General features: G+C 50.9%; 12 protein-coding genes across 12 annotated transcripts; 5 read left to right on the forward strand and 7 right to left on the reverse strand.

Annotated features, from left to right (window-relative positions):
- Window positions 1-519: 519 nt before the first annotated feature.
- PtrM4_028870 (AraJ, Arabinose efflux permease) lies at window positions 520-2,364 on the reverse strand (the record flags this gene model as incomplete). The annotated part of the gene is made up of 2 exons (XM_001932587.2): window positions 520-2,156; window positions 2,211-2,364. 2 exons carry the CDS (start codon window positions 2,362-2,364, stop codon window positions 520-522), a joined length of 1,791 nt encoding a protein of 596 aa, XP_001932622.2.
- Window positions 2,365-3,059: 695 nt separating this feature from the next.
- Window positions 3,060-3,930, reverse strand: PtrM4_028880 (membrane protein; the record flags this gene model as incomplete). The annotated part of the gene is made up of 3 exons (XM_066103832.1): window positions 3,060-3,519; window positions 3,593-3,667; window positions 3,719-3,930. The coding sequence occupies 3 exons, from the start codon at window positions 3,928-3,930 to the stop codon at window positions 3,060-3,062; spliced, it is 747 nt and encodes a 248-aa protein (XP_065966034.1).
- Window positions 3,931-4,784: 854 nt separating this feature from the next.
- On the reverse strand, window positions 4,785-4,931 carry PtrM4_028890 (uncharacterized protein; the record flags this gene model as incomplete). Its single annotated transcript, XM_066103833.1, has 1 exon — window positions 4,785-4,931. The coding sequence occupies one exon, from the start codon at window positions 4,929-4,931 to the stop codon at window positions 4,785-4,787; it is 147 nt and encodes a 48-aa protein (XP_065966035.1).
- Window positions 4,932-4,984: 53 nt separating this feature from the next.
- PtrM4_028900 (SufI, putative multicopper oxidase) lies at window positions 4,985-6,613 on the reverse strand (the record flags this gene model as incomplete). Its single annotated transcript, XM_001932589.2, has 1 exon — window positions 4,985-6,613. One exon carries the CDS (start codon window positions 6,611-6,613, stop codon window positions 4,985-4,987), a length of 1,629 nt encoding a protein of 542 aa, XP_001932624.2.
- Window positions 6,614-8,182: 1,569 nt separating this feature from the next.
- PtrM4_028910 (URH1, Inosine-uridine nucleoside N-ribohydrolase) lies at window positions 8,183-9,256 on the forward strand (the record flags this gene model as incomplete). The annotated part of the gene is made up of 2 exons (XM_066103834.1): window positions 8,183-8,307; window positions 8,356-9,256. The coding sequence occupies 2 exons, from the start codon at window positions 8,183-8,185 to the stop codon at window positions 9,254-9,256; spliced, it is 1,026 nt and encodes a 341-aa protein (XP_065966036.1).
- Window positions 9,257-9,946: 690 nt separating this feature from the next.
- On the reverse strand, window positions 9,947-11,295 carry PtrM4_028920 (uncharacterized protein; the record flags this gene model as incomplete). The annotated part of the gene is made up of 3 exons (XM_066103835.1): window positions 9,947-10,253; window positions 10,301-11,050; window positions 11,150-11,295. The coding sequence occupies 3 exons, from the start codon at window positions 11,293-11,295 to the stop codon at window positions 9,947-9,949; spliced, it is 1,203 nt and encodes a 400-aa protein (XP_065966037.1).
- Window positions 11,296-11,894: 599 nt separating this feature from the next.
- PtrM4_028930 (AraJ, Arabinose efflux permease) lies at window positions 11,895-14,091 on the forward strand (the record flags this gene model as incomplete). Its single annotated transcript, XM_001932591.1, has 5 exons — window positions 11,895-12,335; window positions 12,393-12,597; window positions 12,652-12,948; window positions 12,999-13,514; window positions 13,586-14,091. 5 exons carry the CDS (start codon window positions 11,895-11,897, stop codon window positions 14,089-14,091), a joined length of 1,965 nt encoding a protein of 654 aa, XP_001932626.1.
- A 1,355-nt stretch (window positions 14,092-15,446) lies between these two features.
- PtrM4_028940 (PRP38-assoc multi-domain protein) lies at window positions 15,447-16,635 on the reverse strand (the record flags this gene model as incomplete). Its single annotated transcript, XM_066103836.1, has 4 exons — window positions 15,447-15,452; window positions 15,603-16,505; window positions 16,558-16,576; window positions 16,628-16,635. 4 exons carry the CDS (start codon window positions 16,633-16,635, stop codon window positions 15,447-15,449), a joined length of 936 nt encoding a protein of 311 aa, XP_065966038.1.
- Window positions 16,636-17,188: 553 nt separating this feature from the next.
- Window positions 17,189-17,953, forward strand: PtrM4_028950 (uncharacterized protein; the record flags this gene model as incomplete). Its single annotated transcript, XM_001932594.2, has 2 exons — window positions 17,189-17,766; window positions 17,815-17,953. 2 exons carry the CDS (start codon window positions 17,189-17,191, stop codon window positions 17,951-17,953), a joined length of 717 nt encoding a protein of 238 aa, XP_001932629.1.
- A 621-nt stretch (window positions 17,954-18,574) lies between these two features.
- Window positions 18,575-21,471, forward strand: PtrM4_028960 (TadD, Flp pilus assembly protein TadD; the record flags this gene model as incomplete). Its single annotated transcript, XM_001932595.1, has 2 exons — window positions 18,575-18,939; window positions 19,047-21,471. 2 exons carry the CDS (start codon window positions 18,575-18,577, stop codon window positions 21,469-21,471), a joined length of 2,790 nt encoding a protein of 929 aa, XP_001932630.1.
- A 195-nt stretch (window positions 21,472-21,666) lies between these two features.
- On the reverse strand, window positions 21,667-23,869 carry PtrM4_028970 (ATM1, ABC-type transport system involved in Fe-S cluster assembly, permease and ATPase component; the record flags this gene model as incomplete). The annotated part of the gene is made up of 3 exons (XM_001932596.1): window positions 21,667-21,945; window positions 22,013-23,325; window positions 23,383-23,869. The coding sequence occupies 3 exons, from the start codon at window positions 23,867-23,869 to the stop codon at window positions 21,667-21,669; spliced, it is 2,079 nt and encodes a 692-aa protein (XP_001932631.1).
- Window positions 23,870-24,131: 262 nt separating this feature from the next.
- On the forward strand, window positions 24,132-25,432 carry PtrM4_028980 (AIM24 domain containing protein; the record flags this gene model as incomplete). Its single annotated transcript, XM_001932597.2, has 4 exons — window positions 24,132-24,309; window positions 24,360-24,840; window positions 24,894-25,110; window positions 25,160-25,432. 4 exons carry the CDS (start codon window positions 24,132-24,134, stop codon window positions 25,430-25,432), a joined length of 1,149 nt encoding a protein of 382 aa, XP_001932632.1.
- Between the last annotated feature and the right edge of the window lie 521 nt (window positions 25,433-25,953).

The raw sequence follows: 25,953 nt of genomic DNA on the forward strand, positions 1-25,953 counted from the left end.
GAGGAAGATAGCGACGCATTCGAACAAGAGAGAGTTAGAAAGACTATTAATAAAAAAACGCATTATTTTCAAGTCCGGGAAGTTTCCTAATAGATCGCTGAACTGTTCGAGCCATCCTCGTAAGCCCTTCCTGTCATTCCTGCAGCTGTCTTACCCTTGTCTTTTGAACAAGTCGGTATTGGCCAAAACCTTATTATGAGACGGAAAGGACATTAGTTCATTCCTGGCGTTGTGGTTCGTTCGATCGTGGCTGGCTGTGAGCTGTAATCGAGAGAGGAAGAGGAAGCTTGCTGATTTAGGCTGTTATGGGCGGCGGTTAGTTACACCAAGCGGGGTAGCCCGGTTTTACAGTAACCGCACAATATCATAGAGCATAAGAAATACAGGCAAGGAGATCACAAATAGGAACATTGAGCATGGACATTGGAGTGCTGAGCGAACATCAATAAGACGAAATGGAAACTTGAGAGTGGACCGTTGTGGTGGCATCATCATATTTGGTCATCAATTCTAGCGTGGTCATTGCTGACCTGCCTCCGCACCTTTCCTTTCCTGGAGCTCTTTTCTGTCCCTTCTCTGTATAGCGACTGTCTTGCTGGTGTATTTTCTCTTGTCTACTGATGGAATGAAGAAAGCCGCGACGACGCCTAGCAATCCAAATGCCAAAGCCACTAAATACGACAAGTGCGCGCCCTCGAGGTAGGCTTCTTGATTGCTCAGTACCGCGGCGGCTTTGACGGACGGTGTGATTCCAGGGATAGCTGCGTAACCCGCTGCGGTATTTGCTCTCGCCGCGGTGACGAGTCGAGCGATAGTGGAAGAGGGGAGATCAAAGGAAGCAAGATTAGTTCGGACGCGCTCTGGTAGAACATGTCCATATTTGTTGTTTGTGACATTGACGAAAATGGCAGTAGCTACCGCGCCAGCGAGAAGACGCGATGTCCCGGCAAGACCAGCTGCAGTACCAATGTCTTCTTGATATACGATACCAAATCCAACGAGAACCATGCCATTGAGAAGGTTGACAGAAGTGCAGGTTGAGATAATGACTGTGAGAAAGATCGATTTGACGGGGCTGTCCATAGAAGAGGTGGACATGGCTCCTACGCAAGCGGTCTGGAGCGCGACTGCAAACATGATAACCCAGCGCTGGTGACCGATCATCTTGCTGAATGCTACAATGATACCGCCGGTTATGGTGCCTAGCGGGAGAACTTCTGCGTATAGACCTTTGGAGACTTCGTCGCTGGCGTAGATGAGCTGCGATAGACGGGGCCAGAGCGTGGCTTGACTGTAGTACTGCATCCCACCAATGGCCATAACTAGCATCGGCACTGTAAAGTGCCGCTTGGCTCTGAACAGACGTGGCGGAAACAGTGGTGCTGTCAATGTGCAGTGGGCCTCATAAAACCCCAGAGCAACCAACGTCAGCAGGCCGATGATGATAGGCGCAAGTACCGTCGCCGAAATCCAAGGAGCCATTGAGCCTCCCCAACTGACGCCTACAATGAAAAGCGTACAGCCTGCGAGGAACAGAAACAAGCCAAGCCAATCAAACTCTCTCAGGAGCTGCCTAGCAGACTTTCCATGCTCGATTCTTTTCTCTTTCCAAGAAGGTGGGTTGTAAAAGAAGAATAAGAGAACTAGGTTGATGGACTGAAAAGCTATCATGACATAATAGCAAATACGCCAATTCCCAGTCTGCTTGATAATGACCCAGCTCACCAAAGGCATAATTTGTGCGATAACGGACGCAGCATCGAACAATCCAATAGTAACATGTCGATACTTGCTGGGCACAATCTCTTGCACCGCTCCAAAAGCCATCTCCAGAAACCCAGAACCGCAGCCAAATAAGGCTCCCCCAGCTATCATCTGATTGATGCTTTGTCCGGTGGCAGAGACGATACTGCCAATTATGAGGATCACTGCACCAGCGATGAAGAAGTATCTCCTGCCAAAGAGGTCCGATAATCGTCCGCCAACCGTGACAAACATTGCGCCTCCAAGATTCCAGGATATCGTTATCCATGTATACCGGGCGTCAGGCCCAAGGTCGGCATTGATGTATGTGAGAATAGCTGGCGGAATGAGGAGCGTGAAGAGGTAGGCGTTGTAGCACATGGCCATTGATACCGCGGCCATGATTGTGCGGACTCATAAATTGTCAGTGCAATGCTTCACTCCGATAGTTTTGTTAAGACACTTACAAGTCATACCAACATCTTCACCTGTATCTTGTAAATGTCTAACGATTTCCTCGTTCGCATCATCATGAAATCGCGCATCTTGATCCGACGTAGTGGCATTGTCGAGGTTTTCGACATGCCTTACAGAAGTCTTGTCATTTTCGAGTGCAGCCATTGCACAAAATAATAAAAAAGAAAGGGCTTCAGATAACATGCAATGCTATACCCGTGGCGAAAGATAAGGATCAACAGGATCCTAAATAGCATATCCCCACAATCTGGTCCCACATACCCGATGGCATCACTCTACCGAAGTACATCTCCCGAAAGTGCATATATCTGCTACATATCACTAATGCACAAACTAGTAGTGTCGAAACGGGGAAGTTCGGTGATGCTCTACCGACATGCAGATGAACATGAATATTGCTGCTTCAGGTGAAGATCGGCATGTAGCGTGGCGCCGATCGTGAAGCGTCATTGGTGTATGGAATCCTGTGATCGGAAAAGCTTAGCCACTATTCAACTTTTGTAGACAAGTATGGCTATCGTTGTCCTTGCTGCACTGTTCTACTTGCGTTCCAGAAGGTCGCAAAGATTCCCTAGTTTGAATACTGTACATCATGTCGTGTGCGACATGGCCATGCGAAGCGGTGCCTACAGACTTCGGGATATGCGTCTGTGTCCTTTAACGTTCCCATCAGATTCTCGAGATCTACTCTTTCTTCTCCGCTGACCTCTCTCCAAGCTCTACGTCTGTATTCTCCCAGTAGTGGCTAAGGTCTCCAACAGGAAGAGAGCATGACCATCGCATCTCCGCCGCCAATATCACGACGAACATGTACCATCCAAGCACGGCTACTACGAATATCAGTGCACCACCAGCCTGAATCTTTTAACATTGATCCACTCGTAGTCAGTCTCACAACATACCTTTTGCAGTTTTAACGCTTTAGAAAACTTCCCGTCACTTAGAGCCCAATATGCGCCACTCAATATCCAGACCCCTATTGTCACAAACCCAAATATTCCCGCAAGAACCACGTTGATCCGGATTGCAAACATAAAAAAGGTACCGAGAGCGAAGCCCCAGACCAGCAGATACAACGCAATGGTCGCGTTCATCGCTTCACTGACGGCGCCTTCTGCAGCATTTCCGGCAGACGAGTAAGATGCTGCGAGGCCGAGTGTCGGGAGTTGGAGCATGCCGAAGGAAAGCCAGAAGACACTGAAGAGACCGCAGACGAGCATGAAAAATGTTTGCGCTTGAATCCAGAGAAAGATGGTGCTGAGGAGTAGGAGAACTGGTCCAGTGAAGAAGAAAATACCGCTGGTGACTTGTCAGTACATGTTTACAAACGTCCAAATTCGATTTACAACCAAAGAGTTCAGGAATGACTTACACGACGGCTTGGAGTCCATTTGCACCACCCCATCCCATCAGTACCATGGAGAAGGTAAAGGTTGAAATCACAAATCTGTCAGAATTCTTAGAATCACGTCAGTAGACTCTTTGATATGGAACATACCCTAAGAAGCCGAGAGGCGCAGCATTCGCAAATCTGGTGGCATTCTGACTTGCACGCGGTGTCTTTGGCGACAAGTACAGTTTCTCAAACTGCTCCGGAGTAAGAGAGATGGTAGTGGTTGCATGCCCGAGGTGCGCTTCTTTTTCGATGCGATCCGAGGCGCTGCTATTGGAATGAGGTACTGACATCGCCCTTACAGTACTCGTTGCCATGTTGACTGCCAATGTTTAGGGGTAATCGTATCCATAAGCTAGATTACCAAGGCCGGGCAGTTAAGTTATACGTGTAGTCCACCTGTCATTGAACGGGTTCCGTGTTTCCGTGCTCCGGACGGTGGAGTTACTCGTCCGCTGCGTCCCATCTCCCCGACAGACAATAGAAAGAGACCCCCGTGCCGGGATTCTGCGGTCTACCATTCCTCCCTGTTATTCGCTGACATCCCCTCTTCTCGTGTGATTGGTTGGATATATAGCGTGTATGACATGTTGCGCCCGGTAAGCCGCCGTTTTGCCAAGAGCTGGCGTAGCGACTTTCATCGACTACGAGCTTACCTCTGGAGTTGGTGGTGGAGGTCGGCCCTTCCCCGCTCGTTCTCTTCATACCTGGTTAGCTGTTCGTTCTCAACAACGAGGTGAGTGGTCAGCTCTTCGTACCGTCCTGTGCCCCATGTCTTGGGTAGAGTTCACATATTTCCGCGATGACCGGGAACGGGCTTGGTAGCAGGGATACGACGGGAGAATCGTCTTGACTTGTTGAAGCCGATTGCTGACTTTGTGAAGTGGTGTTCGGAAGATATGTATACACCGGATAATTTCATGGGTCGTTAATAACCCGATACAAATTGGGAATAGGTGTTGGGTTGAAAGAGAGGGTAGAGTAAGTCAGCGCGTGATGGAAATTGATAATGATCGAGTGTGCCTGTCAGAAGCGTCACTCTAATCTAGAACACGGCATGAATGCTGTATTTATCTTCTCTATGTTGCAGCACGCAATCGGGTGTCTTTTCTGCTACGATCCGACCCGCCAGAGATACTGGCTCCATGTAGATAAGCGATGAACCATGACATCAGAGCCCGGAGTCACTCTGACCCCATACATCCTCACTTCCACCTCTCCACTCGTTCCAGTTCTTGCAGGTCCTGTACCATTCTGAGCTTGGATCAGGGAACTTGATCTGTTGCTCGTGCTCTAAGATTTGAACACTGAAGCCCATGCCTACGTGAGTTGACTATCAAATGTCAGTGAAGGATTCATAAATACGAAGGGCTAGCTTACAATGTGACAGTGCATCAACCAAACACCTGGATTATCCGCGGGGTAAGCTATCGCGAGCCACCCGCTTGCTGGAAGTATTGCAACATCTCGACGGGTCGGATTCATGAATTTCAACTGGCCAAAATCACGCTCAGGGTCGAATTGACCCTTACCTTTGCCTAGCAGAAAAAAGTCGTGGCCATGGGGATGAATGGGATGGTCAATAGGGATGGCATGAGGATCCTGCTGAATGATCCAGTAAACCATCTTGGAGGGCAATGGCACTCTAACAACATTGTATGACTTAGGAATATTGATTCCCTTAGCGATATAATCGAAAGTTGGATGCCCATGATCAACCGCCATAGAGGTACCGTTGATGGTCCAAAGCAAAGTGTTGTGATTCGCCTTGACTGGACCAAACATTACAGGGAGATCCTTCGCCTGGGACTGAAAGGTACGGCTTTCGACATCAATGGGGACTTTGGGAGTGGTAATCGGATCGCCACATTCTGTGAAAGGAATGCTTTCAGCAGTCGAGGTGGGGTCGGCGACAGGCTGGCCTTGGTAGTTGAAGATGGCACGCCCTTCACGTGCGCTACTAGAGCTACAGAGCGAGTTGGCCTGAGCCCGGAACCAGTAATTGCTGGCGAGCTGATCCGCAGTAATGACTACATCGTAGCGCTGACCAATAGCTATTTGTAGGTGAGTGGTCCGATAAGGCTCGATGGCCACAAAGTCGTTTGCGATGACAAGAAACGGATGTCCGTCTAAGCTGACGATCATGTTCGCGTCTGACGCGGTATTGACCAGTCGAAGACGATATTTCTTGCCCTTTTCTATCGTGACCCTGTTCCAGGCGCCGCCGCCCTGAGCATTCTTAGCCGTACCATTGACCAAGATGTTGTCCGCGAAGGGAGGCAGCAAATTCTTCTGTCCATTCTGCATAGCTATCGCGGATGTTTGGAATGCTGTCGTGTAAAACCAATCTGAGATTGGCATCACTCCAAGGTCCACATCATAGTCGGCCGTGGCTGGTCCGTTAATCTGAATGGTTCCAACAAGGCCGTCTGCCATTTGTGCTCCAAAATGAGAGTGGAACCAAGTCGTTCCGTACTCAGTACATGTAAACTCATAGGTCTTCGAGTCGCCTGGAGCCAAAGCACATTCGGTAATGCCATTAACACCATCATTGAGGTTGTTGTTCAACATGCGGAGACCGTGCCAGTGGATTGATGTGCCATTTGACTGAAGCTCGTTATGAACGGTAACTCTGATAGTATCCCCCCAGTTGGCAACAATCGTTGGAGGTCTAATTTGCCCATTGATTAAAATGCAGACTCTAGGGTTTGAGCCATCGGGGCTACAAGTGGTGTTTTGGATGTGGAAGTCGTAGTTGCGAATAACTCCCGTCTTGGGCCACGAAGTGGTCGTATCGGTCTCGGCCGTAAACCCAGGTGTCCAGCATTGCCTAGTACCAGGAGTGTTCCCATGCTTTGCACAAAATGCTGATAATTTACTTGTGCCACGGCTGTCTAGTCTTGGTATCAACTCGGTGTTTTCAGCTGGAAGTGCTGCTGCATTGGCAAATAAGCTGGCGAGCCCGAAAAGGACGACGCCAAAAACGAGTGTAGATTTCATCCCAGCCGGTCGCGAAGATAGGGACGAGTGTCGTTTTATGCGATTCAATTAAACATTAAAAAGGACTTGAAGTGGTGATTTCCAGAGGGATCATTAGCGAGTGGACGCGAAACCTCTGCTCTGCAACGATGAAGCAATATTGGATCGTCGTCTTATAATAGCTCTCGTGGAATCTAATTTCTCTTTTCGATGTCTACAGCCAGTAAACAATCGGTGGATCCATCTGATTCCAGGGTGGATGCATGTCACGACACTACCAGGCGCGGTACGAGCCAAAGTTTGTCGCTTGTTCTCGAATGAGGATCATCTAATGATGATATACGAGTAAGGTTGATGGCGCTTTGACGCTCGGAGGTCGTATTCTCGAAGATGTGCCGCATGGAAGCTGTGACGGGCTCGCCATGATGAGTATGGCTACCCAATACACACCGATACAGACGTTGACCGCGTGACTTCGAAATCAAAGCCATACTAATGTGTCTCTCATGACTATTTATGACCTACCTGGGAAGCCAGAGTCGATGTGTGATGGAACGAGACAGAAAGGTGTGCTTGGCTAGACAACGCCAGGAACGAGGGGGCATGCTCGCTCATGCTAGTAATACGGAGTCTGGGCATACTTACTCACTCGTCAAGTCTACCAGACGCGAAATTCATTTTCCAGGCTACCGGTATGCTTAAAGCCAGAAGTATCTATAATCGACCGCGACGTAGTCGTTGGGATAAGCATCGCTAACCGATGAGCAGATGTGCACTGCGGAAACACAGTTACATCTCTTCTCAGACGTGCCTGCATAACTCTACGGAAGTCATCTCGTCATCGTATTGATAGACGCGGCGGACTCGGTCGGAAAACCATGGAACGAGGCGGATGTCTCCCTGCTGCTGGAGTCGGGATCGTAGGTAAGCAGTCGATCGAGCTAGTTACCTAGGGGTCCCGGCATCAGTCATCGACCTCTGCCAGCGGTCAGCGCACAGTATGATCACGAATAAATGCAATAACAGGCACAATAGAAGCTTAGATTAGAGCTGCCGGTCCGACACTTCTCCTCTCCCGATGGACTTGTGGTGGGTGAGAAGTCTTTTGCAGCGGCGTTCGTCCTAGCGCGCTTCGCTGCGGGACCATCGTCATGACCTCCGTGGATCAGCACGACGACGGCGCTCACCTTGACGGCAATTTCCATCATTTGCTCCAGCGGAGATCGACTCCAAGGATTCACACTCCCTTCCCCATCCTCCTTTGCGCGATGCAGCGTTTTTCTATTGACAGAGCTTGACAGGGACAAGCCTTATCGCACAAGTACACCACCAATGTCGGACGTTCGTGATTTCCATAGCATATCACGACATGCTATTTGCTCCTCATCATGCGCTCGAGTAGAAGCTACTACTCTGGGATCGCCGTCAATGTCCGTAGCACCGCATGAGCGGGGGAGCCTTATCAAAGGCCCACATGTCGGCTTCTTTTGCTCAAAGCACGCTACTTGCTAAGTACCAATATATACCAATGGCCTCGCTATATCGAGTGTTTTAAGTCTCTGCATCCCTCTGCACAATTGATACTGTACAATGTTCGCCCGGGGCGCATTGACGTATGCGCTGGCAATCCTGTCTTTGTCGACCGTAGTTGAGCCGACTTCCCGACCAGATGTCAAAAATCTAATTGTAGACACCGACCTTTTCGATGCGATTGAGTATGTATACATTAACTACTCTGCGGTAACGAAGCTGACTCAGATTAGTGATACAGCGGCGCTGCTTCTTGCATGCACGCTCCCAAACGCAAATCTTCTAGCCGTAAACGTCAACGTCAATTCAACATATACCGCGCTCGCTGCATCTGCTATCGTGAACCATTATGGTTATAGCACCGTTCCGATTGGGTTACCGCGGCCGTTCACCAACAAAACCTCCTCTGAGCCATTTGGAGGCGAATATGACACCAAGGTAGCGGCAGGGTGGTCGGGCGGTTCGGTGCCTTGGGGACATATAAATAACACATGGGACCCAGTAGAGCTATATCGCAAGACGTTAGCCGAAGCGCAGAACAACAGCGTAACCATTGTATCCATCGGATTCATGGGGTCCATTTCTGGTCTTCTCAATACGACTGCAGACAAGTATTCAGCCTTGGACGGATACGGTCTTGTGAAAGCAAAGGTCAAGGAGCTAGTGGTCATGGGTGGCGGGTATCTACCGGAGTACTCTCTTGACCAGGAGTACAATTTTGCGCAACAGGATGCACCGCACGTCGTGAACACCTGGCCCGAGTGTGTTCCTATGACATTTCTCGGTGCAGAAGTCGGCGTGGAAGTCTTTACTGGTGCTCGTCTCACCGCGTGCGGTCCACCCGATGATCCAGTCAGAGCGAGTTTTGAATGGTGGGGGGGATACAATGTCTCACAATACTCGTGGGATCATCTTACTATGGTGTACGCCGTCAGAGGGCTGGGCAACTGGTACGAATTTGGCAACAAGAACGGATATAACTATCTCTATCCCAACGGGACCAATATCTGGGTGGAAGACAAACGCAGGACCAATCAGCACTATCTGCAGCTGAAGATCTCGAATGTGACAGTAGCGAAAGAGATGGATAATCTATTACTGCGGGGCGCTTGGACCCATGCCAAACTGGATTGAAGCCTTTCACTAAAAGAGGAGGGGTTTCCAAACTCGAACCCCCCTGTCGTGAATACCGACGCATGCATTGGAGGGTCGGTGTCTGGGCTTTTTCAGGGCCAGTGTGGTCGCTCGGAGTATATTCCTAGACAACGCAATCAACGCTTACATGATCACGCTCAACCATGGAATAACGTTTTTGCCCCTTACTGACACGAAGTCTCGCCGTGGTGAATTTTACTACACCGACTGAGGGGGATGCTGACAACTGCGTCTAGACTGAGGTGTTGATGTTGATGTTGATTATGGTTTAACGCCCTATCTGTAACCTCCCATAGGGTATTCGGGCGGGTCCCGCCGTGGTCTTATAGTGCTGTCGCACTTGCCTCGTGGAACCTATTCCTAGGTGTTTTGTATCTAAGGGGAGTGATGTCCTGCCTATATACATGTTCGTGAAAAGGACTCCCGCCATTTGAAGCCGTTTTCCTACAATATTCTAGTATTTCGTGGCTTGCGCCTTTGATCGATGCAGTACAATGACTGCTTTTTTAGAGAGAGAAACGAAAAAGTAACAAGAGGCAGTTTGAGATATAATGAAAAGTTTGAAAGAGAGCGTGTGGGTTGTGGCATCTATGCGGCGTTCTGCCGCGAATCCTACACTGAATAATGCCAAGGAATTCAGCGGGTCTTTGTGAAATTCAAAAATAGAAATCACTCGTTATAGAAGGAGTTCGTTACCTTAACGAAGGTCTCGAACTCTTGTGGCTGGTCTATTAATTGCGCGAGGTACGCTAGGCCTTCCTGTCTTGTGCGAGGGGGCACGATGGGGCGTAGAGGCCACTTCTTGAAGTGTGTTGTGGCTCTCTTGCAGAACACTAGGTGTTCTGGCGTCTTGGGCCTGCCGCATAGGCATTTCGAGGTATCCTCGTGGTTGAATTTTCGGTGGTACCATTCAAAGTCGCCATGCGTTGAGCGTATCATAAGGACTTTCGCGAGTATCCTTCGGGTAGCCATAGCGCTGCGGGCGTGCGCCTAGTATCGTATGGCAGCTGCCATTGCGTGTACCATGCTGATAGCCTACTGCTCTTATCCTGCCACCAAGTGTCCCTTGTATGTTCGAGGAGGCGGCGGCCTACTGTTCGTATACCGGATCTTGTGGGGGAGGCGGCCATGCCGTATGGCTGGTGCGGGTCTTTGGCCTCGCTGTCAGCCAGCTGGTCGGCGAGCTCGTTTCCAACAATCTTCATGTGTCCCGGCGCCCACCGCGTTTTCACGTTGTAGGCCTCCATAGCTCCATGGATTTGGAGGAACGCCCATTGGGAGGAGGTAGGGGCGGTTCCGCGTATGCCCCATATTACCGAAGTGCTGTCTATGCAAAGTACGATCTCCCTCTGGCTAGGCAGTGAGAGTTGTAGTGCGTGTTTGAGTCCTCTGCACGCGCCTATAGCCTCCGCATCGAAGACGTGGCTAAGGGCATTTAGTGAGCCTTGTCCAGTCGCCACGGCGGCCTGGCCCTGGTATATAGCGTACCCGTAAGTGACCACCCTTGTACCGTTGATTTGTTGTTCAGACCCGTCTGAGAAGACAGTGATTGTCTCTTGTCCAAGAGACTCCCACCAGATGGTGAAATTCTGGGCAGCAATGTCCTTTCCTTGCCCTTGCGTTGGATCCTGCCTCGACCCGTCTGAAAAGTGAGGGCTGGCTAGGACGTTTCGGGGTGTGGCGGGTAGCAGTTGTGCTACGCGCTGAACCTTCGATCTTGGTATCCGTCGGTTGCCCGCTGCGCGTCCTCGTATGACTAGTGGCAGTGTAGTTCTATTAGTAAGTGGGTGCTTGTCGTCTATTGTGCGTAGGTGAACTGCAATCTAGACTGAGGTGTGACGACACACGTGGCTGCACAAGCTACCAACTCACCGGTATTTTCCGCGCGAATTGCACACAATTAGCTGCCCTCTTGCTTGTGAAATCATGGCTATTGATTCTGCGTTGAAGTCCATCCGCCAGTTGATACTGGGATCAAGAGCGGATCTCGATGCCGAACGTTGAAAGGCGGATGCCATTTGCGGCAAGGATGCTCATTGCCAAGTAGTGTTTCCGCTTGACGCCAAGATCTTCCAGCATTGTCGTCGACCATCACAACACCGGTCCTTGGAGAATTTACCGGAGTATACACGATTGGTTGGGATTTGATTATGTGATTAGGCAGGCAACAAACTGAATACATACGCCTTCTTGGCTGTCACCAAGCCACTGCCGCACTCCGCTGCCAAGTGCACACCCAGCTTCCGCCGAGAAGCCAAAACCCGCAATGACATAGTCCCAGAAACAACTGCTCCACGAAATCGAAACAACATGTCTTGGTAAGGGTGCCTCATAGCCTGATACCGATGTATGGTTACATGCGCCAACATGTTGGATGGTTGCATGGTGATAGTGCGGAGTAGCTATGGGGAATCCTGCTCTGGTGCAGTACTGGCCCACTGTTTCGTGGAGGGAAAGGTGGGCGTGAACTGTGCCCCATGATCCATTTATTTAACAGGAGCTGTCATGGCTCGCTGGCGTTGCGTGGTCTTCCTTTTATCCCATCCACTTTGCCATCTGCAATCTTCCTCTGGGCTGGGTCTTCCCCATACACAAGACATTCAACCCAGTCGTCACAATGTCTCGCCGCAAGCCAGACATAGAGGCCACAGAGCCTGCATCTTCTTCAATCAGCAGTAAATCCGATTTCGGCACTGCGCAACACCATGAACGCAGGGGTAGTCATCCTCGGCAAGCCTCCGTCGCTGCAAAGCTCCGTAATCCTTTGGCCGGCCTGAGTGAAGAACAAGTCATTGCCGACGTCGACGCTTGGTGTGTAGAAAAGGGTCTACAAGAGCACCAGGACGCCTTTCGGAAAGGTGCACTGATTGCCCGTGTGGGCCAGCGCGACGACGGCTTCGAATATGTCAGTCAACTATCCACGGAAGAGAAGGATCTGCTCAGGTATGAAGTCAACCATCGATGGTCACAGCCCTTCATGTTGTACTTTTTGGTCGTTCTCTGCGCTGGCTCTGCCATTGTGCAAGGCATGGACCAGACGGCAGTAAACGGTGCTCAGGTCAGTTGATCCCTACCCTTACCCAGACCAAGGCTGTCTGAAAACTAACATCTTCAGGAATTCTATTTCCAAGAATTCAACATTGGAGAAGACCAGGTATGGCTTCGCGGCCTACTCAATGGCGCACCATACCTCTGTTCCTGTCTGATCGGTTGCTGGTCGAATGCACCACTCAACAAGTACTTTGGTCGTCGAGGCACCATCTTCATTTCGTGCATCATCTCATTCATTACTGGAATATGGATGGCAGCCGCGGATAGCTGTAAGTGACATCACTACAAGTTGTATTGGGGTCACAAACTGACGCTTTGACTAGGGCCAAACCTCCTCGTTGCTCGATTCATGCTTGGCTTTGCGGTCGGTGCAAAGTCGTCGACGACACCCGTCTACGCGGCGGAATCTGCACCGAAGACTATTCGTGGAGCCCTGACAATGATGTGGCAGATGTGGACGGCATTTGGCATCATGCTTGGTTTTATCGTGTCAGTCGCTTTTCAGAATGTCACCATTATTGGAGGGCAGTACTCGCCGTGGAGATGGATGTTGGCCAGTACCAGTATCCCTCCGATGGTTGTTTGTGTCCAAGTCTATTTCTGCCCGGAATCGCCCCGCTGTGAGTAAACATTATATGCTGTGACTCTGTTTATACTAATGCCATGTCAGGGTACATGGAGAAAGGCAAGTTCGACAAAGCCTTCAAAGCTCTTTGCAGACTTCGCAGGCACAAGATGCAAGCTGCACGCGACATGTACTATGCATATAAGCTCCTCGAAATCGAGGCCGCAGAGCGCGAAGGCCGCAACGCTTGGAAGGAATTCTTTACTGTCCGACGTAACCGCCGCGCTGCACAAAGCGCATTCTTTGTGATGTTTATGCAACAGTTCTGTGGGGTCAATGTGATCGCCTACTACAGTACGGCCATTTTCCGAGAAGCTGGCTTCACGCGGTCTGAAGCGTTGCTCACATCCATGGGTACTGGTATTACAAACTTCCTCTTCGCGATCCCCGCCATCTACACGATTGACACCTTCGGCCGTCGTAACCTACTACTTACTACTTTCCCGCTCATGGGCCTTTGTTTGCTTTGGTGTGGGTTGTCCTTTTACCTGCCGATGGACCCAGAGACAAATCGACCAAGTCAGGAACGTCTTGCATCGATTGCCGCAGCTATATACACCTGTAAGTCAGGACATGTTCTGTTGCCAACAATGCACAGCGTGGTAATAACGCTGCTAACCAAAACATCACAGTCATGGCCGTATACTCGCCTGGCGAGGGCCCAGTGCCTTTTACGTACTCCGCCGAAGCATTCCCCCTGCATCTCCGCGACGTGGGTATGTCTTTCGCGACCGCGACTTGCTGGGGCTTCAACTTCATCCTTTCACTCACCTGGCCTGCCCTTAGTGCTGCGTTCACCCCCACTGGTGCTTTCTGCTGGTACGCTGGGTGGAACTTCTTTGGATTCGTCTATGCATACTTTTTCCTGCCCGAAACCAAGGCCCTCACACTAGAAGAACTGGATACTGTGTTTGACGTCGGAAACCGTCAGTTCTCGGCCTACTACAGGAAGAAGTTGCCATGGTATATGCGAAAGCACATTTTACGCCAGAATGTGGAGCCTATGGAGCCGCTTTTCGAACTCCATGAGAAGAGTACAGGTAGGGACTATGCGAAAGAGCCTTTCGGTGGTGGAGGCGAAGCAGGCGCAGTGGGGGGTACCGAGATCGTTGAGAAGAGTGAGGTTAATAAGATGTGAGAGTTCTCCTGGCGTAAGGCAGGCATCGTACATAGAGAGCTAGACTAGTCAAATAAGCTCTCAAGTTAGGAGTAGAGAGAACAGTAGAGAAGTTCTGTGAGAAAAAGACGAAGTTTAACTTCTATAAGAGAGACTAGGCTAGGTAAGGCGTTAAGCCCAGAGAAGACTGGACCGAATGAAAGGAAGAGTGTCCTTACACTCAGCGCGTGGTTGTAAGAGGTAGCAAGTTTTGCAATGAGTGCCGGCGCTTGTACATGATCTGCCACCCATTAATTTGGAAGAGGTATATGTCTTCTTGTCTGCATGCATGTGTTCCTCTTATTCCCGGCTCTCCAAGTGATGAGTGAATGGTAGTCTGACCGGAAGAATGCAATAGGAATTGCGATGTTCAGTACTCAGAACTAACATAGCTATTAAGTACCCATTTTGACTTGATGGCTTAACACGTACCTCTTGTTATCCGAAAGTACACATAATACCCTAAATGGCAACGTTATAAGGATATAGTTACTCTAATGGCTTATATTGAACTTGTGGTAACTGCCTACACAACTTCGATCATACCGCCACGTTAATACCATCTTAAGCATAGAAATTACATTGAGCACATGTCCGCTACAAACATCGTTAAATATACTCTCCCAGCGGCTCAGATAGTGCGCTCAGAATTCACATCGACCTCCATCGTCCAGCAATCTTATTACGATATGCTCACCCGTCTCCCTCGACGACTCTACCCATCACCAACATTCATTATGGCGACCCAATCAACCCTTTCCACCTCAATCCCCGATATTCCCCCAATATGTGATGTCCAGCTCCCTCACACACTAACAAACTTCGCCGGCCTCCTTGCTCTCGGACCTACGATCACAGAGCGCAAGATCCCCCCGTTACTGTTGTCACACGTGGAAGCCAGAAGTCTTCTCCGTCAATGAAACTGCGTACTTGCAGAAAAACATGTACGATGTCCATGAGTGTTCGAATAGAGATCCGAGTTTTGTGTGCGCTGCGTTACTGAGGGAAGAGAGCAAGGTTAGTGGCGCATTTGGGTGTTTGAAAGGGATAAAGGGCAGTGCGGATGTGAGCATGAAGGTGCCTGGGCAGGAATAGTTTTTGCGGTTATATTAGGGTTGGGAGGAGTTTTGGGGGGCGGTTTGGATGTGAAGGCGGGGTGCTTGTTGATTTGGATTGGTGGATGGAGAGTACGCTATGTGCTTCTACGAATCAAGTGCGGGAAGCACAGAGATCGAGTTGGTCTGATTTCAGGATTGACGCCAACAACGACTCTGCGTGTGCGGATGAGGGAATATGTATACATGCAGACGATAACATTGATATAACCCTGTCCTGTCTCAGTGCTCACCATGTCTGCGACCTCGATGTCTTTCACGATCATGACCACGATCGCGCTCCCTACTCCTACTACGGTGATTTCGTTTTTCACTGCGATGCGAGAATATATGCGCATGTCTGTCCCTGCTGCGACTGGGACTCCGACTCCTACGGACGTGTCTGGACCGAGGGCGTTCAGCATGGCGAGCGCGGTCTTCGGTATCGTCCCGGTCACGTCTCTTTCTCTTATGATGCCTGCTCTGCCTCTCTTCCTGCTCTTGCGCAGCTCGTAACTCCCTTAGCTCGCGGTCGCGCTCCTCAGCCCACCGCTTCTTATCTTGTTTGGACCTTTTCAGTTGAGCTTGGGCCTTTTGCATAAAGGCAAATGGGTCGCTGGAAGATATGCGAGCCTGTTCTCTTTCTTTGCGCCGAGGATCCTCATTTCCCCAAACGTCTTTATTTACGAAGCCTTCATATACCGTCAGGTCCTGGTCTTGAGTAGCTTCCTGCGATGGCTTTTGTTCGGCCGTGTACCATGGCTGATCTAGCCCCGCCTTTCCTGCTGCGTTTGAGAAGCGCATGCTGTATTGGTCCTCGAGAGCCTTTTCCTTCTTCCGCTTCTCTGCCTCGGCCTCAGCATTCCGTTCGCGCTTGATGGCCTCTTTCATATCCACCGGAAAGAGATTGATGTTGCCGGCATAGTCTTGGAGAGGGGCGTCGCTAGCGGTGTTCCGGAGTTTGAAGATGTTGTTGTTCTTGGTGTCCTTGTCGTCCTCGTCCCTGGGCGCCGTGAGGGTTCTGGCCAGCCGTATGTCCATGTCTGTATCATCCTCACCGGCGAGCTTCCTTCTCTTCTTTTCGCGACCACCCTCATGTTTTTCCTTCACCCGCCCCGATCCATCCTCGTGTTTCGGTACTTTTTCTGGCAAGGGCGGCGGTGTTCGGCCTCGGAGAATAGCAGCACGTCGCTCGGCGTCGAGCTCTTGCAAACGCTGCTCATCGGCCTGTTCGCGGGCAGCGGCGGCGGCCTCGTCGGCTTTGACGCGCGCAATGTTGTCGGCATTGTAGACGTTCCATGACTGAGACGGTCAGTGTGAGGTTTGTAGGTGGTAAAGTTGTAATATCATGTACCTTTTTGCCTAGTAAATGCCTGTATATTGGTTAAAGGTTCCGGCATCGAAAGTGGCAGAGGAACACATACAGAGGCATGGTGGCGCTGATGAAGTTTACCAGCTACATGGCCAGCTTCACGAGGACGTTCAGTTGATGATGCCTGCTGCCCGGCTAACATTCACCCTTGCATTGTGGAGCCGGTCCAAGCGCCAACCATGGTCCAGGTCTACCGGTATCCGTCTTTCCAGCTGCAGCCGTCGCTGTCCCCGCAACGCTCCGGGCAAGGCACATCGCACACTGCACACCAACCTGCAGCGGCTAGTCGAAGCTTACTACTTGAATCATGGCGTGTATCACACCTGATTCAATACAACATCCGCCCGTTGTGCCTCATAGCAGTTGCCTCTTTTAGCAGCTGTGTGCAAAAGGAAGCTTCCCAACCACCGGCCGAGCCTCGTCTAGACCGCCGCATAGACTTCATCACTTTCACTTTCACTTTTACACCCCGGTCTACGTGTATGACAATGTACGACTTGCAAGCAAAAGTTTGCTGAAGGCACGCTACCTTATAAATGTTGGCCTCGCTTTAAAGAAACACCGTCGCATTTTCCAGCTCATCGTCCGGTCTACCAGCGAGCGACATCCCGATATGCCTACCTGGCTTGTTCACGGCTTTCGGTGGCCTCGCGCACAGATCCGCATTCATGTCATCCTCCAAAACCTCGACGATGCAGCACCCGAATGGCTCATGGCTCCTGCCACAACGGCCTGTATGACGGAAAACTTCAAGAAACAATGGCCCGAACAAATGGCTCAGTTGCCTGATCTGCGCTTCATTGAGCAATACGACCCCGACGACCTTACTGCCAAAGACCAACCCTATGCATACGTATGCGACATCGTGCAGGAGATTAAGCTTGGAATAGAAGTAGACGAAGTAAGAGGAGCAGGTCTAGGGGAGGAACAGTGGGCAGCCATTGCTGAATTGAGGGACAAAGTGGCACCGGGCGAGAAATTGGGCTGGTTCGTCGTAGTGAATGGTGACGTCGAAAGGTGGGCTCCAGCACTCGAGGACGATGACACAACACCGGATGCCAGTCAGTTTGGCAATGCAAGTCAGAGGAGTAGTGTGGGACAGGCTACTTCTGTACAAATACAGGAACCAGAACGACCGTCTACGAGTAGAAGTTTGAAGAAGTGGTTTGGTGGATTGAGGAAATCGAAAAGGTAAGTTTGAAGAGCTTCATCATTTTAACTTTTACTGAGATATTATAGCGGCAAGGATTTAAGAGGCGACGCCGCAATAAACACAGATCCAGTCCCGCCGCTACCTCCGATATCTCCTCGTCATGGCTTACAGTCTCCGAGCTCTTCAAATGGGTTCGCCCCGAATCAGGGCAAGAACGCGTCCTGAAGGCGGGGATGCTATAAGCAAACGCACACGACAGCGTATCGCACATGTAAGAACAAACATAAAAATCAAGTGTTTACAAGCGTGCGTGATAGAAAGGTTTTGTAATTCTTAGATACATGCAATATACCCATGTCAAGTTACTGCAGCGATATCTTACCTCATGTAGTGAAAGGATGTTGGTTCTCAGTAGGCTGGTGAACAAATGCAAATCAGCCCAGTCCCATGTACTGACAATGCCACCTCAGTATGCCCCATACCAGAGGGTGTTCGTACACGGGGAAGTTCCATGTGAGCGCCTGTCGCAAACTCACCTTTCGAGTTTAGCGCCAGCCGAGCTCGAGTAACACGTGACGCGTGATGACGCGCGATTGCCTAAGCTCAAATTATTAGAACATCGCGACTGCTTCCGCATGCCAACTCATACACAACCCGGACATTCATGCAATTTCCGTAGCCCCAGAGTGGACTACTCTAAGCTCAAATCTGCATCTATCGACGGAACCTTCCTCCAGGTTTTTCCCTGCACGACTTTTGTGATTCCTCGCGCGACCTGCGCATCGGTACAAACCAGGGCTTCCATCTTCGCGCATAGTCGCCTCGACCCGCGAGAAAGCCGCCAACATGAGTCGACGTGACTTCTTGTCCATGCCCGCGCCCGAAAACTATGTGGCTGGTTTGGGCAGAGGAGCTACGGGCTTCACGACCCGGAGTGACTTGGGTCCTGCTCGTGAGGGGCCGTCAGAGGAGCAAATGAAGGAGATGCTGGCAAAGCGTGCGGCATCCTTGGGTCAAGCAGCGCCTTCTGCGTATGGAGTCACAGAAAAGAAGGAGGAGGAGAGAGACGAGGAAGAAGACCGATTCCAGGATCCTGACAATGAGGTCGGCCTATTCTCAAGTGGTATGAACTACGACAAGGAGGACGATGAGGCAGACCGCATCTACCAGGAAGTAGACGAGAAAATGGACAAACGCCGCCGAGCCAGAAGGTTAGTTCCCCTCATTTCTTTACCCTTCCTCCCCTTCCCTCTATCCGTGCTTTCAGAGTATTCATCGTGTTTTTTTCACGAACAGATACCAATTGTGTCCGCCGTAGGGAAGCTCGAGAGCAACAAGAACGTGACGAATACGAACGTAACAACCCGAAAATCCAGCTTCAGTTCGCCGATTTAAAACGAGCCCTCGGTGGCGTTTCGGAGGAGGAGTGGGCAGCGCTGCCAGAAGTTGGAGACATGACAGGAAAAGCAAAGCGTGCACGTGAAGCTCGTATGGCCAACTCGCGGTCATATGCTGTTCCGGATAGTGTATTGGCCGCCGCATCGAAAAGCGGTGAACTTGATACCTCGATATCTTCCGACGCTGATGGCATGACTACCAACCTTGCGAGTATCGGTGCTGCTCAGCTGTCTGCGCTGACTGTACGACTCGACTCGGCGGCGAGTGCGCCTGGCTCGCAAACCACGACGACTTCAGGGACAACAACATCTGTAGACCCCAAAGGATACATGACTGCTCTGAGCAGGAAGGAGGCAATGGGTGGTGAAGTGCCAGTAGAAGATATTAACAGAGCCCGCGTTCTGCTAGAGTCGGCCGTCAAGACCAACATACACAATGGTCCTGGTTACGTTGCGCTGGCACGCCTCGAAGAGGTGGCTGGAAAGATTCATACTGCTAAAAAGGTTATTGCTCGGGGATGCGAATTGTGCCCGAAATCCATCGTCGTTTGGGAGGAGGCTATCCGGTTGAATCGCGACAATCTGCACAACGCGAAAATCATCGCAGCGAACGGCATCAAACAGAACCCTAAGGCTGTGAAGCTGTGGGAAGCTGCAATTGACCTGGAACAGACACAGGCAGCCAGAAAAAAGGTTACCCGTCAGGCTTTGGATCATAATCCTCAGAGTGTGGAGCTGTGGAAGACACTCATCAACGACACAGAAGAGTTGGATGCCGTTCGCCTCCTATTCGCCAAAGCAACAGAGACCATACCACTCGCTGAAGAGTTATGGGTTTCTTACGCGCGTGTTTCAGAACCGGAAGCTGCACAACAGATTCTTAACAAAGCGCGCAAGGCCATCCCAACCAGTTGGGCCATTTGGATTCACGCCTGCAGACTCCAAGAAGAGCTTGGCAAGGTGGATATGTTGGACATGATTATGAGCCGAGCTGTCAAATCCCTTATCAAAGAGAACGCCATGATCAAGCGGGAAGAGTGGATTGCACAGGCGGAGATTTGTGAGGAGCAAGGGGACAAGGGAACAGCAGCTGCCATAATCAAGGCAACTGTTGGCTGGGGTCTCGACGAGGACGACGATCGCAGGGATGTGTGGCTAGAAGACGCTAGGAGTGTTTTGAACAGGAACAAGCCAGAGACAGCTAGAGCGATCCTGGGTTTCGCTGTCGCCGTCTTCCCGTACAGCACCACAGTTTGGCACGCGTCTACGGATCTTGAAAAGCACCATGGCACGACGGACACACTGCTGAATGTTCTGGAACGCGCGGTAAACGCTTGCCCGAACTCGGAGTCTCTGTGGTTGCTGTACGCTCGAGAGATGTGGCAGTCAGGAAACCCTGAGGGTGCTCGCAAGGTTTTGGGCCGAAGTTTCGAGGCTCTACCAGGTAACGAAATGCTGTACACTCGCGCCGTCGACTTCGAAGTAGACGCTGGTAATTTCGATGAGGCTCGACAGTTCCTCAAAGTGGCCCGTGAATCAGCTGCTACTGACCGAATCTTCATGAAGTCTGCGGTGCTCGAGCGACAGCTAGAGAATTACGAGACTGCGATCGACATTTGCAATCAGGGACTGCAAAACTGGCCGGGTAGCTGGAAGTTGCATGCTGTCAAGGGACAGGTGTATGAGCAGTTATCGAAGCTGCCTGAAGCTCACGAGGCCTTCAGTATCGGTACACGTGCGGTACCAAAAGCGCCAGTTCTGTACATCCTCCTCTCCCGTCTACAAGTCAAGCAGGGCGCGGTTGTTAAAGCGAGATCAACGCTAGATCGTGGCCGACAGCAGAACCCAACGAGCGAGGATATACTTCTTGAGCAGGTCCGACTGGAGCGTCGCCAAAACAACATGAATGCTGCTCAGCAACTCATGGCTGGTGCTCTGCAAAAGTGCCCCAACTCAGGTAAACTGTGGGCGGAGAAGATCATGCACCTTGAAAATCGTACGCAGCGGAAGCCGCGTGCACTTGAAGCCATCAAGAAGGTCGAGAAGGATGCACAACTATTCGTTGTTGTTGCACGTATCTTCTGGTCTGAGCGACGACTTGACAAGGCGGCAACGTGGTTCGTCAAGGCAGTCACTCTCGACAGCGACTATGGCGACGCGTGGGTATGGTACTACAAGTTTTTGGAGCAGCACGGCACCGAAGAAAAGAAGCAGGACACATTGTCCAAGGTTGCGTTGGCTGAGCCCAAGCATGGAGAAATATGGCAGTCGGTGGCTAAAGACCCGAAGAATGCACGTCTGGGCGTTGAGGAGGTTCTCAAGCTTGCGGCGCAGAACGCAGAGTAGATTGGTGCGAGGGCCTTTGTGTTGCGAGTTAAGCAGAGATTGTAGATGGCCGGACAGGATTGCATATGGCTGGGCAGTAGGAGGTATATTAGTATACCCTTCATCTTCACTTCTACCCCGTTGATTTCATGTTCAACGTGAATAACGTAGTTGAATCCACACGAGTATAAAACTCGCTTCCGTCTCTGACACGATCTACTTTTTCTCGACCATAACCTCGTCCTCACCTTCCTTCTCGACAAACATTGTTTCTTGCGCACTCCAAAGCTCACTATACAAGCCATCACGATCAATAAGATTCTGATGGGTTCCGCTCTCAGCCACAGTACCCTCACGCAACACAATGATAATATCAGAGTCATAAATGGTACGGAGTCGATGCGCAACGAAGACGGAGGTGCGTTTCTTCTCCTTGACAAGGGAGTTGATGTGCGAGAGTAGCGCCTGCTCTGTATGCGTATCCAAAGCCGAAGTCTAGAAAATCTAAAGTCAGCGCAACTGCAATAGGAAAAAGAAGATGAACCCGGCGGAGAAGACCTACCGCTTCATCAAAGAATAAAAACGGTGGGTCCTTCAATATCAACCTCGCAACTGCCAACCTCTGCTTCTCACCACCTGAAATCATCATGCCCCGCTCACCAACCATGGTGTCGTAGCCATCGGGAAAGCGTGCAATACTCTCATCGATCCTCGCGCGCCTTGCCGCTTCAATCACTTGGTCTTGTGTAGCATCTAAGTTACCGTAATGGATGTTGTGCTGAATCGTGTTATTGAACAATGGTGTATCCTGAGGAACGACACCAATAGCCCTGCGCAAGCTATCAAGCTGCACATTGCGAATATCCTGGCCGTCGATCAAAATGCGACCTTCCTGCGCATCATAGTATCTGAACAATAGGCGAAGGATGGTAGATTTGCCACAGCCGCTAGGACCAACAATTGCAACTTTTTTGCCAGCAGGGATAGTGAGATTTAGGTTCTTGAGAATGGGGCGGTCGGGGCGGTATCCAAAGGTTACGTTTTCGAACTTGATTTCTCCTGTCTTGAGGGCCAGGGGTGGCGCATTTGGTTTATCCTTTACGGCAACGTTTACTTTTTGGAGGTTGAAGAGGGTTTCCATGTCGAGGAGGGACTGGCGCAATTCGCGGTACATGGAGCCGAGGAAGTTGAGGGGCACGCTCAGTTGGAAGACGAGTTGATTGACCATGACGAGGTCGCCGACGGTGAGGTTACCGGTTGCGACGCCGTTGGCGGCCAAGTACATCATGGCGGTTAGCGCGGAGGAGAAGATGATGTTTTGACCCGAGTTGAGGAAGGCGAGCGAGGTGGCGACTTTGATGGAGGCCTTTTCGTAGTCTTTGAGGGCATTGTCGTAGCGGGATACTTCGTACTTTTCGTTGTTGAAGTACTTGACTGCTTCGTAGTTGATCATGGAGTCGACAGCAACGGTTGCGGCTTTATTATCGGCGGCGTTGGCTTGCTTCCTGAATTTTGTGCGCCAGGAGGTGGTCATGATGGTGAAGACGGAGTAGGCGGTCATGGTGGTGCCGGTGATGAGAGCAAATTGCCAACCATATTGGTATGTCAAAATACCACAGACGAGGGAAATTTCTAGTGCTGTGGGGAAGATGTGGAAGACCATGGCTGTCAGCAAGAAGCTGATGCCCTTGGTTCCACGATCAATGGCCCTGGTCAAGCCTCCTGTCTGCCTTGAAAGATGGAAGCTCAGGTCCAACCTCAGCAAATGTTCGTAGACGCTGCAGGCGACCTTGCGTATAGCCTTTTGGGCGACGCTCGCAAAGACGGCATTGCGAAGTTCTTGAGAAACCGTTGCGCCAATGCGCGTCATACCGTCTGAATCATAGTCTCAGCCAAGATGGGGCAAAATATACATTGCTGGGTCTAGCTTACAAGCGATGATCATAGAGCCCGCTACTGTCGTCGCAGTGCCCCCAACAGCGGCAAAGTCTATGTTCATGGCATCTACAATGCTCTTGAAGTAGAAGGGAACCTGTACGTTGAGAAGCTTTGCGCCTATCAGCAAGCCCACACTCAATCCCACTCTGAAGCGCGTGCCCAGATTATCCTTGGGCCATAGGTACTGCGACATCTCTTTCATAATGGCCCAGTCAGCCTTGCGCTGCTGCTTGTTGGTGAGAAGCTGCTCTTGCAGCAATGGGTCCGCCTTTGCCATCTTAGAGGCTTGCGCATCAGCAGCTGCTTTGGTGGCCTCGAGGGTCGGCTTGGACCCTGGCTTGGGCCGCTGGCCATGCGCATCTTTTCTATGCAGGGGAGACGAGGTGAAGACGCGAATGCCTTGGTGTAGTGGATGTGGGCGCAAACCAGATGCGCGAAAGCCCGGCCGGCTGGCGACGCGGGCAAGTGGTAGAATTAACATGGCAGACTTGACATGTTATGGGTTTCGAGAGATACTGGGCGGTGGCCTTTTTTTGACGGCCGGACCAAGTCAGCTTGTGAGTACCTGAGGTTGCGGCATGCATGTGCATGGAAGCCCGCACGCCATCCCGCCGTCATTCAGTTAGCGCGTTTTGCGGCGTTAGGGCTGAAGCGAGGACTTGCATCATCATCATTGATTGCCCCGAGCTTGGTTATGAACATCTTCAACACTGCCAACCACGCGCCAATTGAACGGCACAGCCATGCTACGACCGGCTGCCTCGCCCTGGGCTTCCTTGTACCATACCCGGCCTGTTGCTGTACGGCGGATACCAATTGCTGCGCGATGCATCAACATATCCACCACAAATTCGTCTGCTGAGCCGGCGCTGCAGCAGGCTGTGAATGTTGAGGGCACGGCCACGCCTATGCATACTCCAGGTACCTTGCTTGCTTACATGAGATGATCTGAAAACTCATTGCTATGGTAGACGCCCGCTTCGACGTCATCGGCACACCCTTTTCACTCCTCTCCGTCTCCCTGTCCGCTTCACAAACGCTCTACACCCGCCGCGGAACTCTGGTTGGCCTCAGCGGGAAATCAGAAAACACACTATCCACACTCTCGTTCCTTGAGCCCTTCCGAAGAGCACCAGTCGGTATCCCCTTTCTCTACCAGAAAGTGTCGTCCACCAGCCCCGTCACAGCCCTCATATCGACTAAATCACCCATATCAAGTATAGTCTCGGTCAACTTGGACGGAAGAGATGACTGGATTGTTAGCCAAAGAAATGCTTTGCTCGCGTGGACGGGCCACACGTTGAGCCTCAAGCCCCAGTACAATGTGAAGCTGGGCCTGGCCAATTGGGGCAACACATACATCACTGGTCGAGGGCTGCTAGCACTTGCTGGCAGTGGGCAGATATATCAGGTGCAAGTCAAGGCTGGCGAGACCTACGTCGCCCATCCAAGGTAAGCCAAGAACCACAGTCAAGCGTCAAGCACGATTGCTAATTCTGCCACAGCAATGTGGTCGCATACACGGCCTCCAACACACCACCGATTCCTTTCCGCTTCAAGTCTTCCAATATCCGCTTCCAGGTCCCACATCTCGGTCTCGGTTCGTTGATTGAGAGCAGCAGATTCTTTAGGACCATGAGCCAGACGGCGACATGGCGGACCCTAGCCACGGCGTTCCACACTCTCAAGACATGGCTGCGGAGGACAGTATGGGGTGACAGGGTAAGCGACACCAACCGTCTACTCGACTGCAATCGCTGACATAACATAGCTCTTCCTGCGATTCCAAGGCCCAGCCACCATGCTCCTCCAGTCACGGGCTTCACGCATCAGCGACGTTCTCACCCTGAGGGACGTGGACGAGATTGCTGATAGTCCGCCAGGCGCGGTTCTGGACGCTGTTGAGAGGAAAATCAAGGACGAGATCAAGTCGATTGGAGAGGGCACAAAGGCACCTATACCCAACACAGATGCCTCGGGCACTATCAGGTATGCCACCATTAAGGAGGGCAAGGCCGAGTTTGAGAAACCGGCGGTTAAGTAGCTAGCAAGTGAAAAGCCTTGAGTTTAGCTTTCAATATAAAGTTAACATGGTTGGCAAGCGAGTCGGCCACCCCACCAACCTTTGCAACTTCAAAGCGACGCATTTCAACAACGCGATAACATTATTACTAGATATTGATACAATAGATTACTCTATATTAATTATATTAGTTTTACATGTGCATAAGTTATGCCTAGTCTCCTTACACCTACTGCAGCGCGTTAGAGCCCGCCGCCTATAGCCTAATCGCTCTCCTCCTTGACGCTCTTCATAAGCAATCTGCTAGTCAGCCTCATTTTAAGCTACTATATCCTCTCTAGCTCCGTTTGTGAGTACCCTATGCTTCTATATACGCCTTTTAGAGCGCCGCCTACGCGCTAAGGCTGCGCTGTTAGCCTTCTTAAGACTAGAGATTTAATCGCGCATTGGCTTAGCAGAGAGCATTATTGTAAGGGTCTCACATGGGTCAGGTATTTGAAACTGTGTTGAATTACAAAGTAATTGCAGTGCAGAGCTTGTAA

The sequence above is a fragment of the Pyrenophora tritici-repentis genome, chromosome 1, assembly GCF_003171515.1.
Source record: "Pyrenophora tritici-repentis strain M4 chromosome 1, whole genome shotgun sequence".
NCBI lineage: Eukaryota > Fungi > Ascomycota > Dothideomycetes > Pleosporales > Pleosporaceae > Pyrenophora > Pyrenophora tritici-repentis.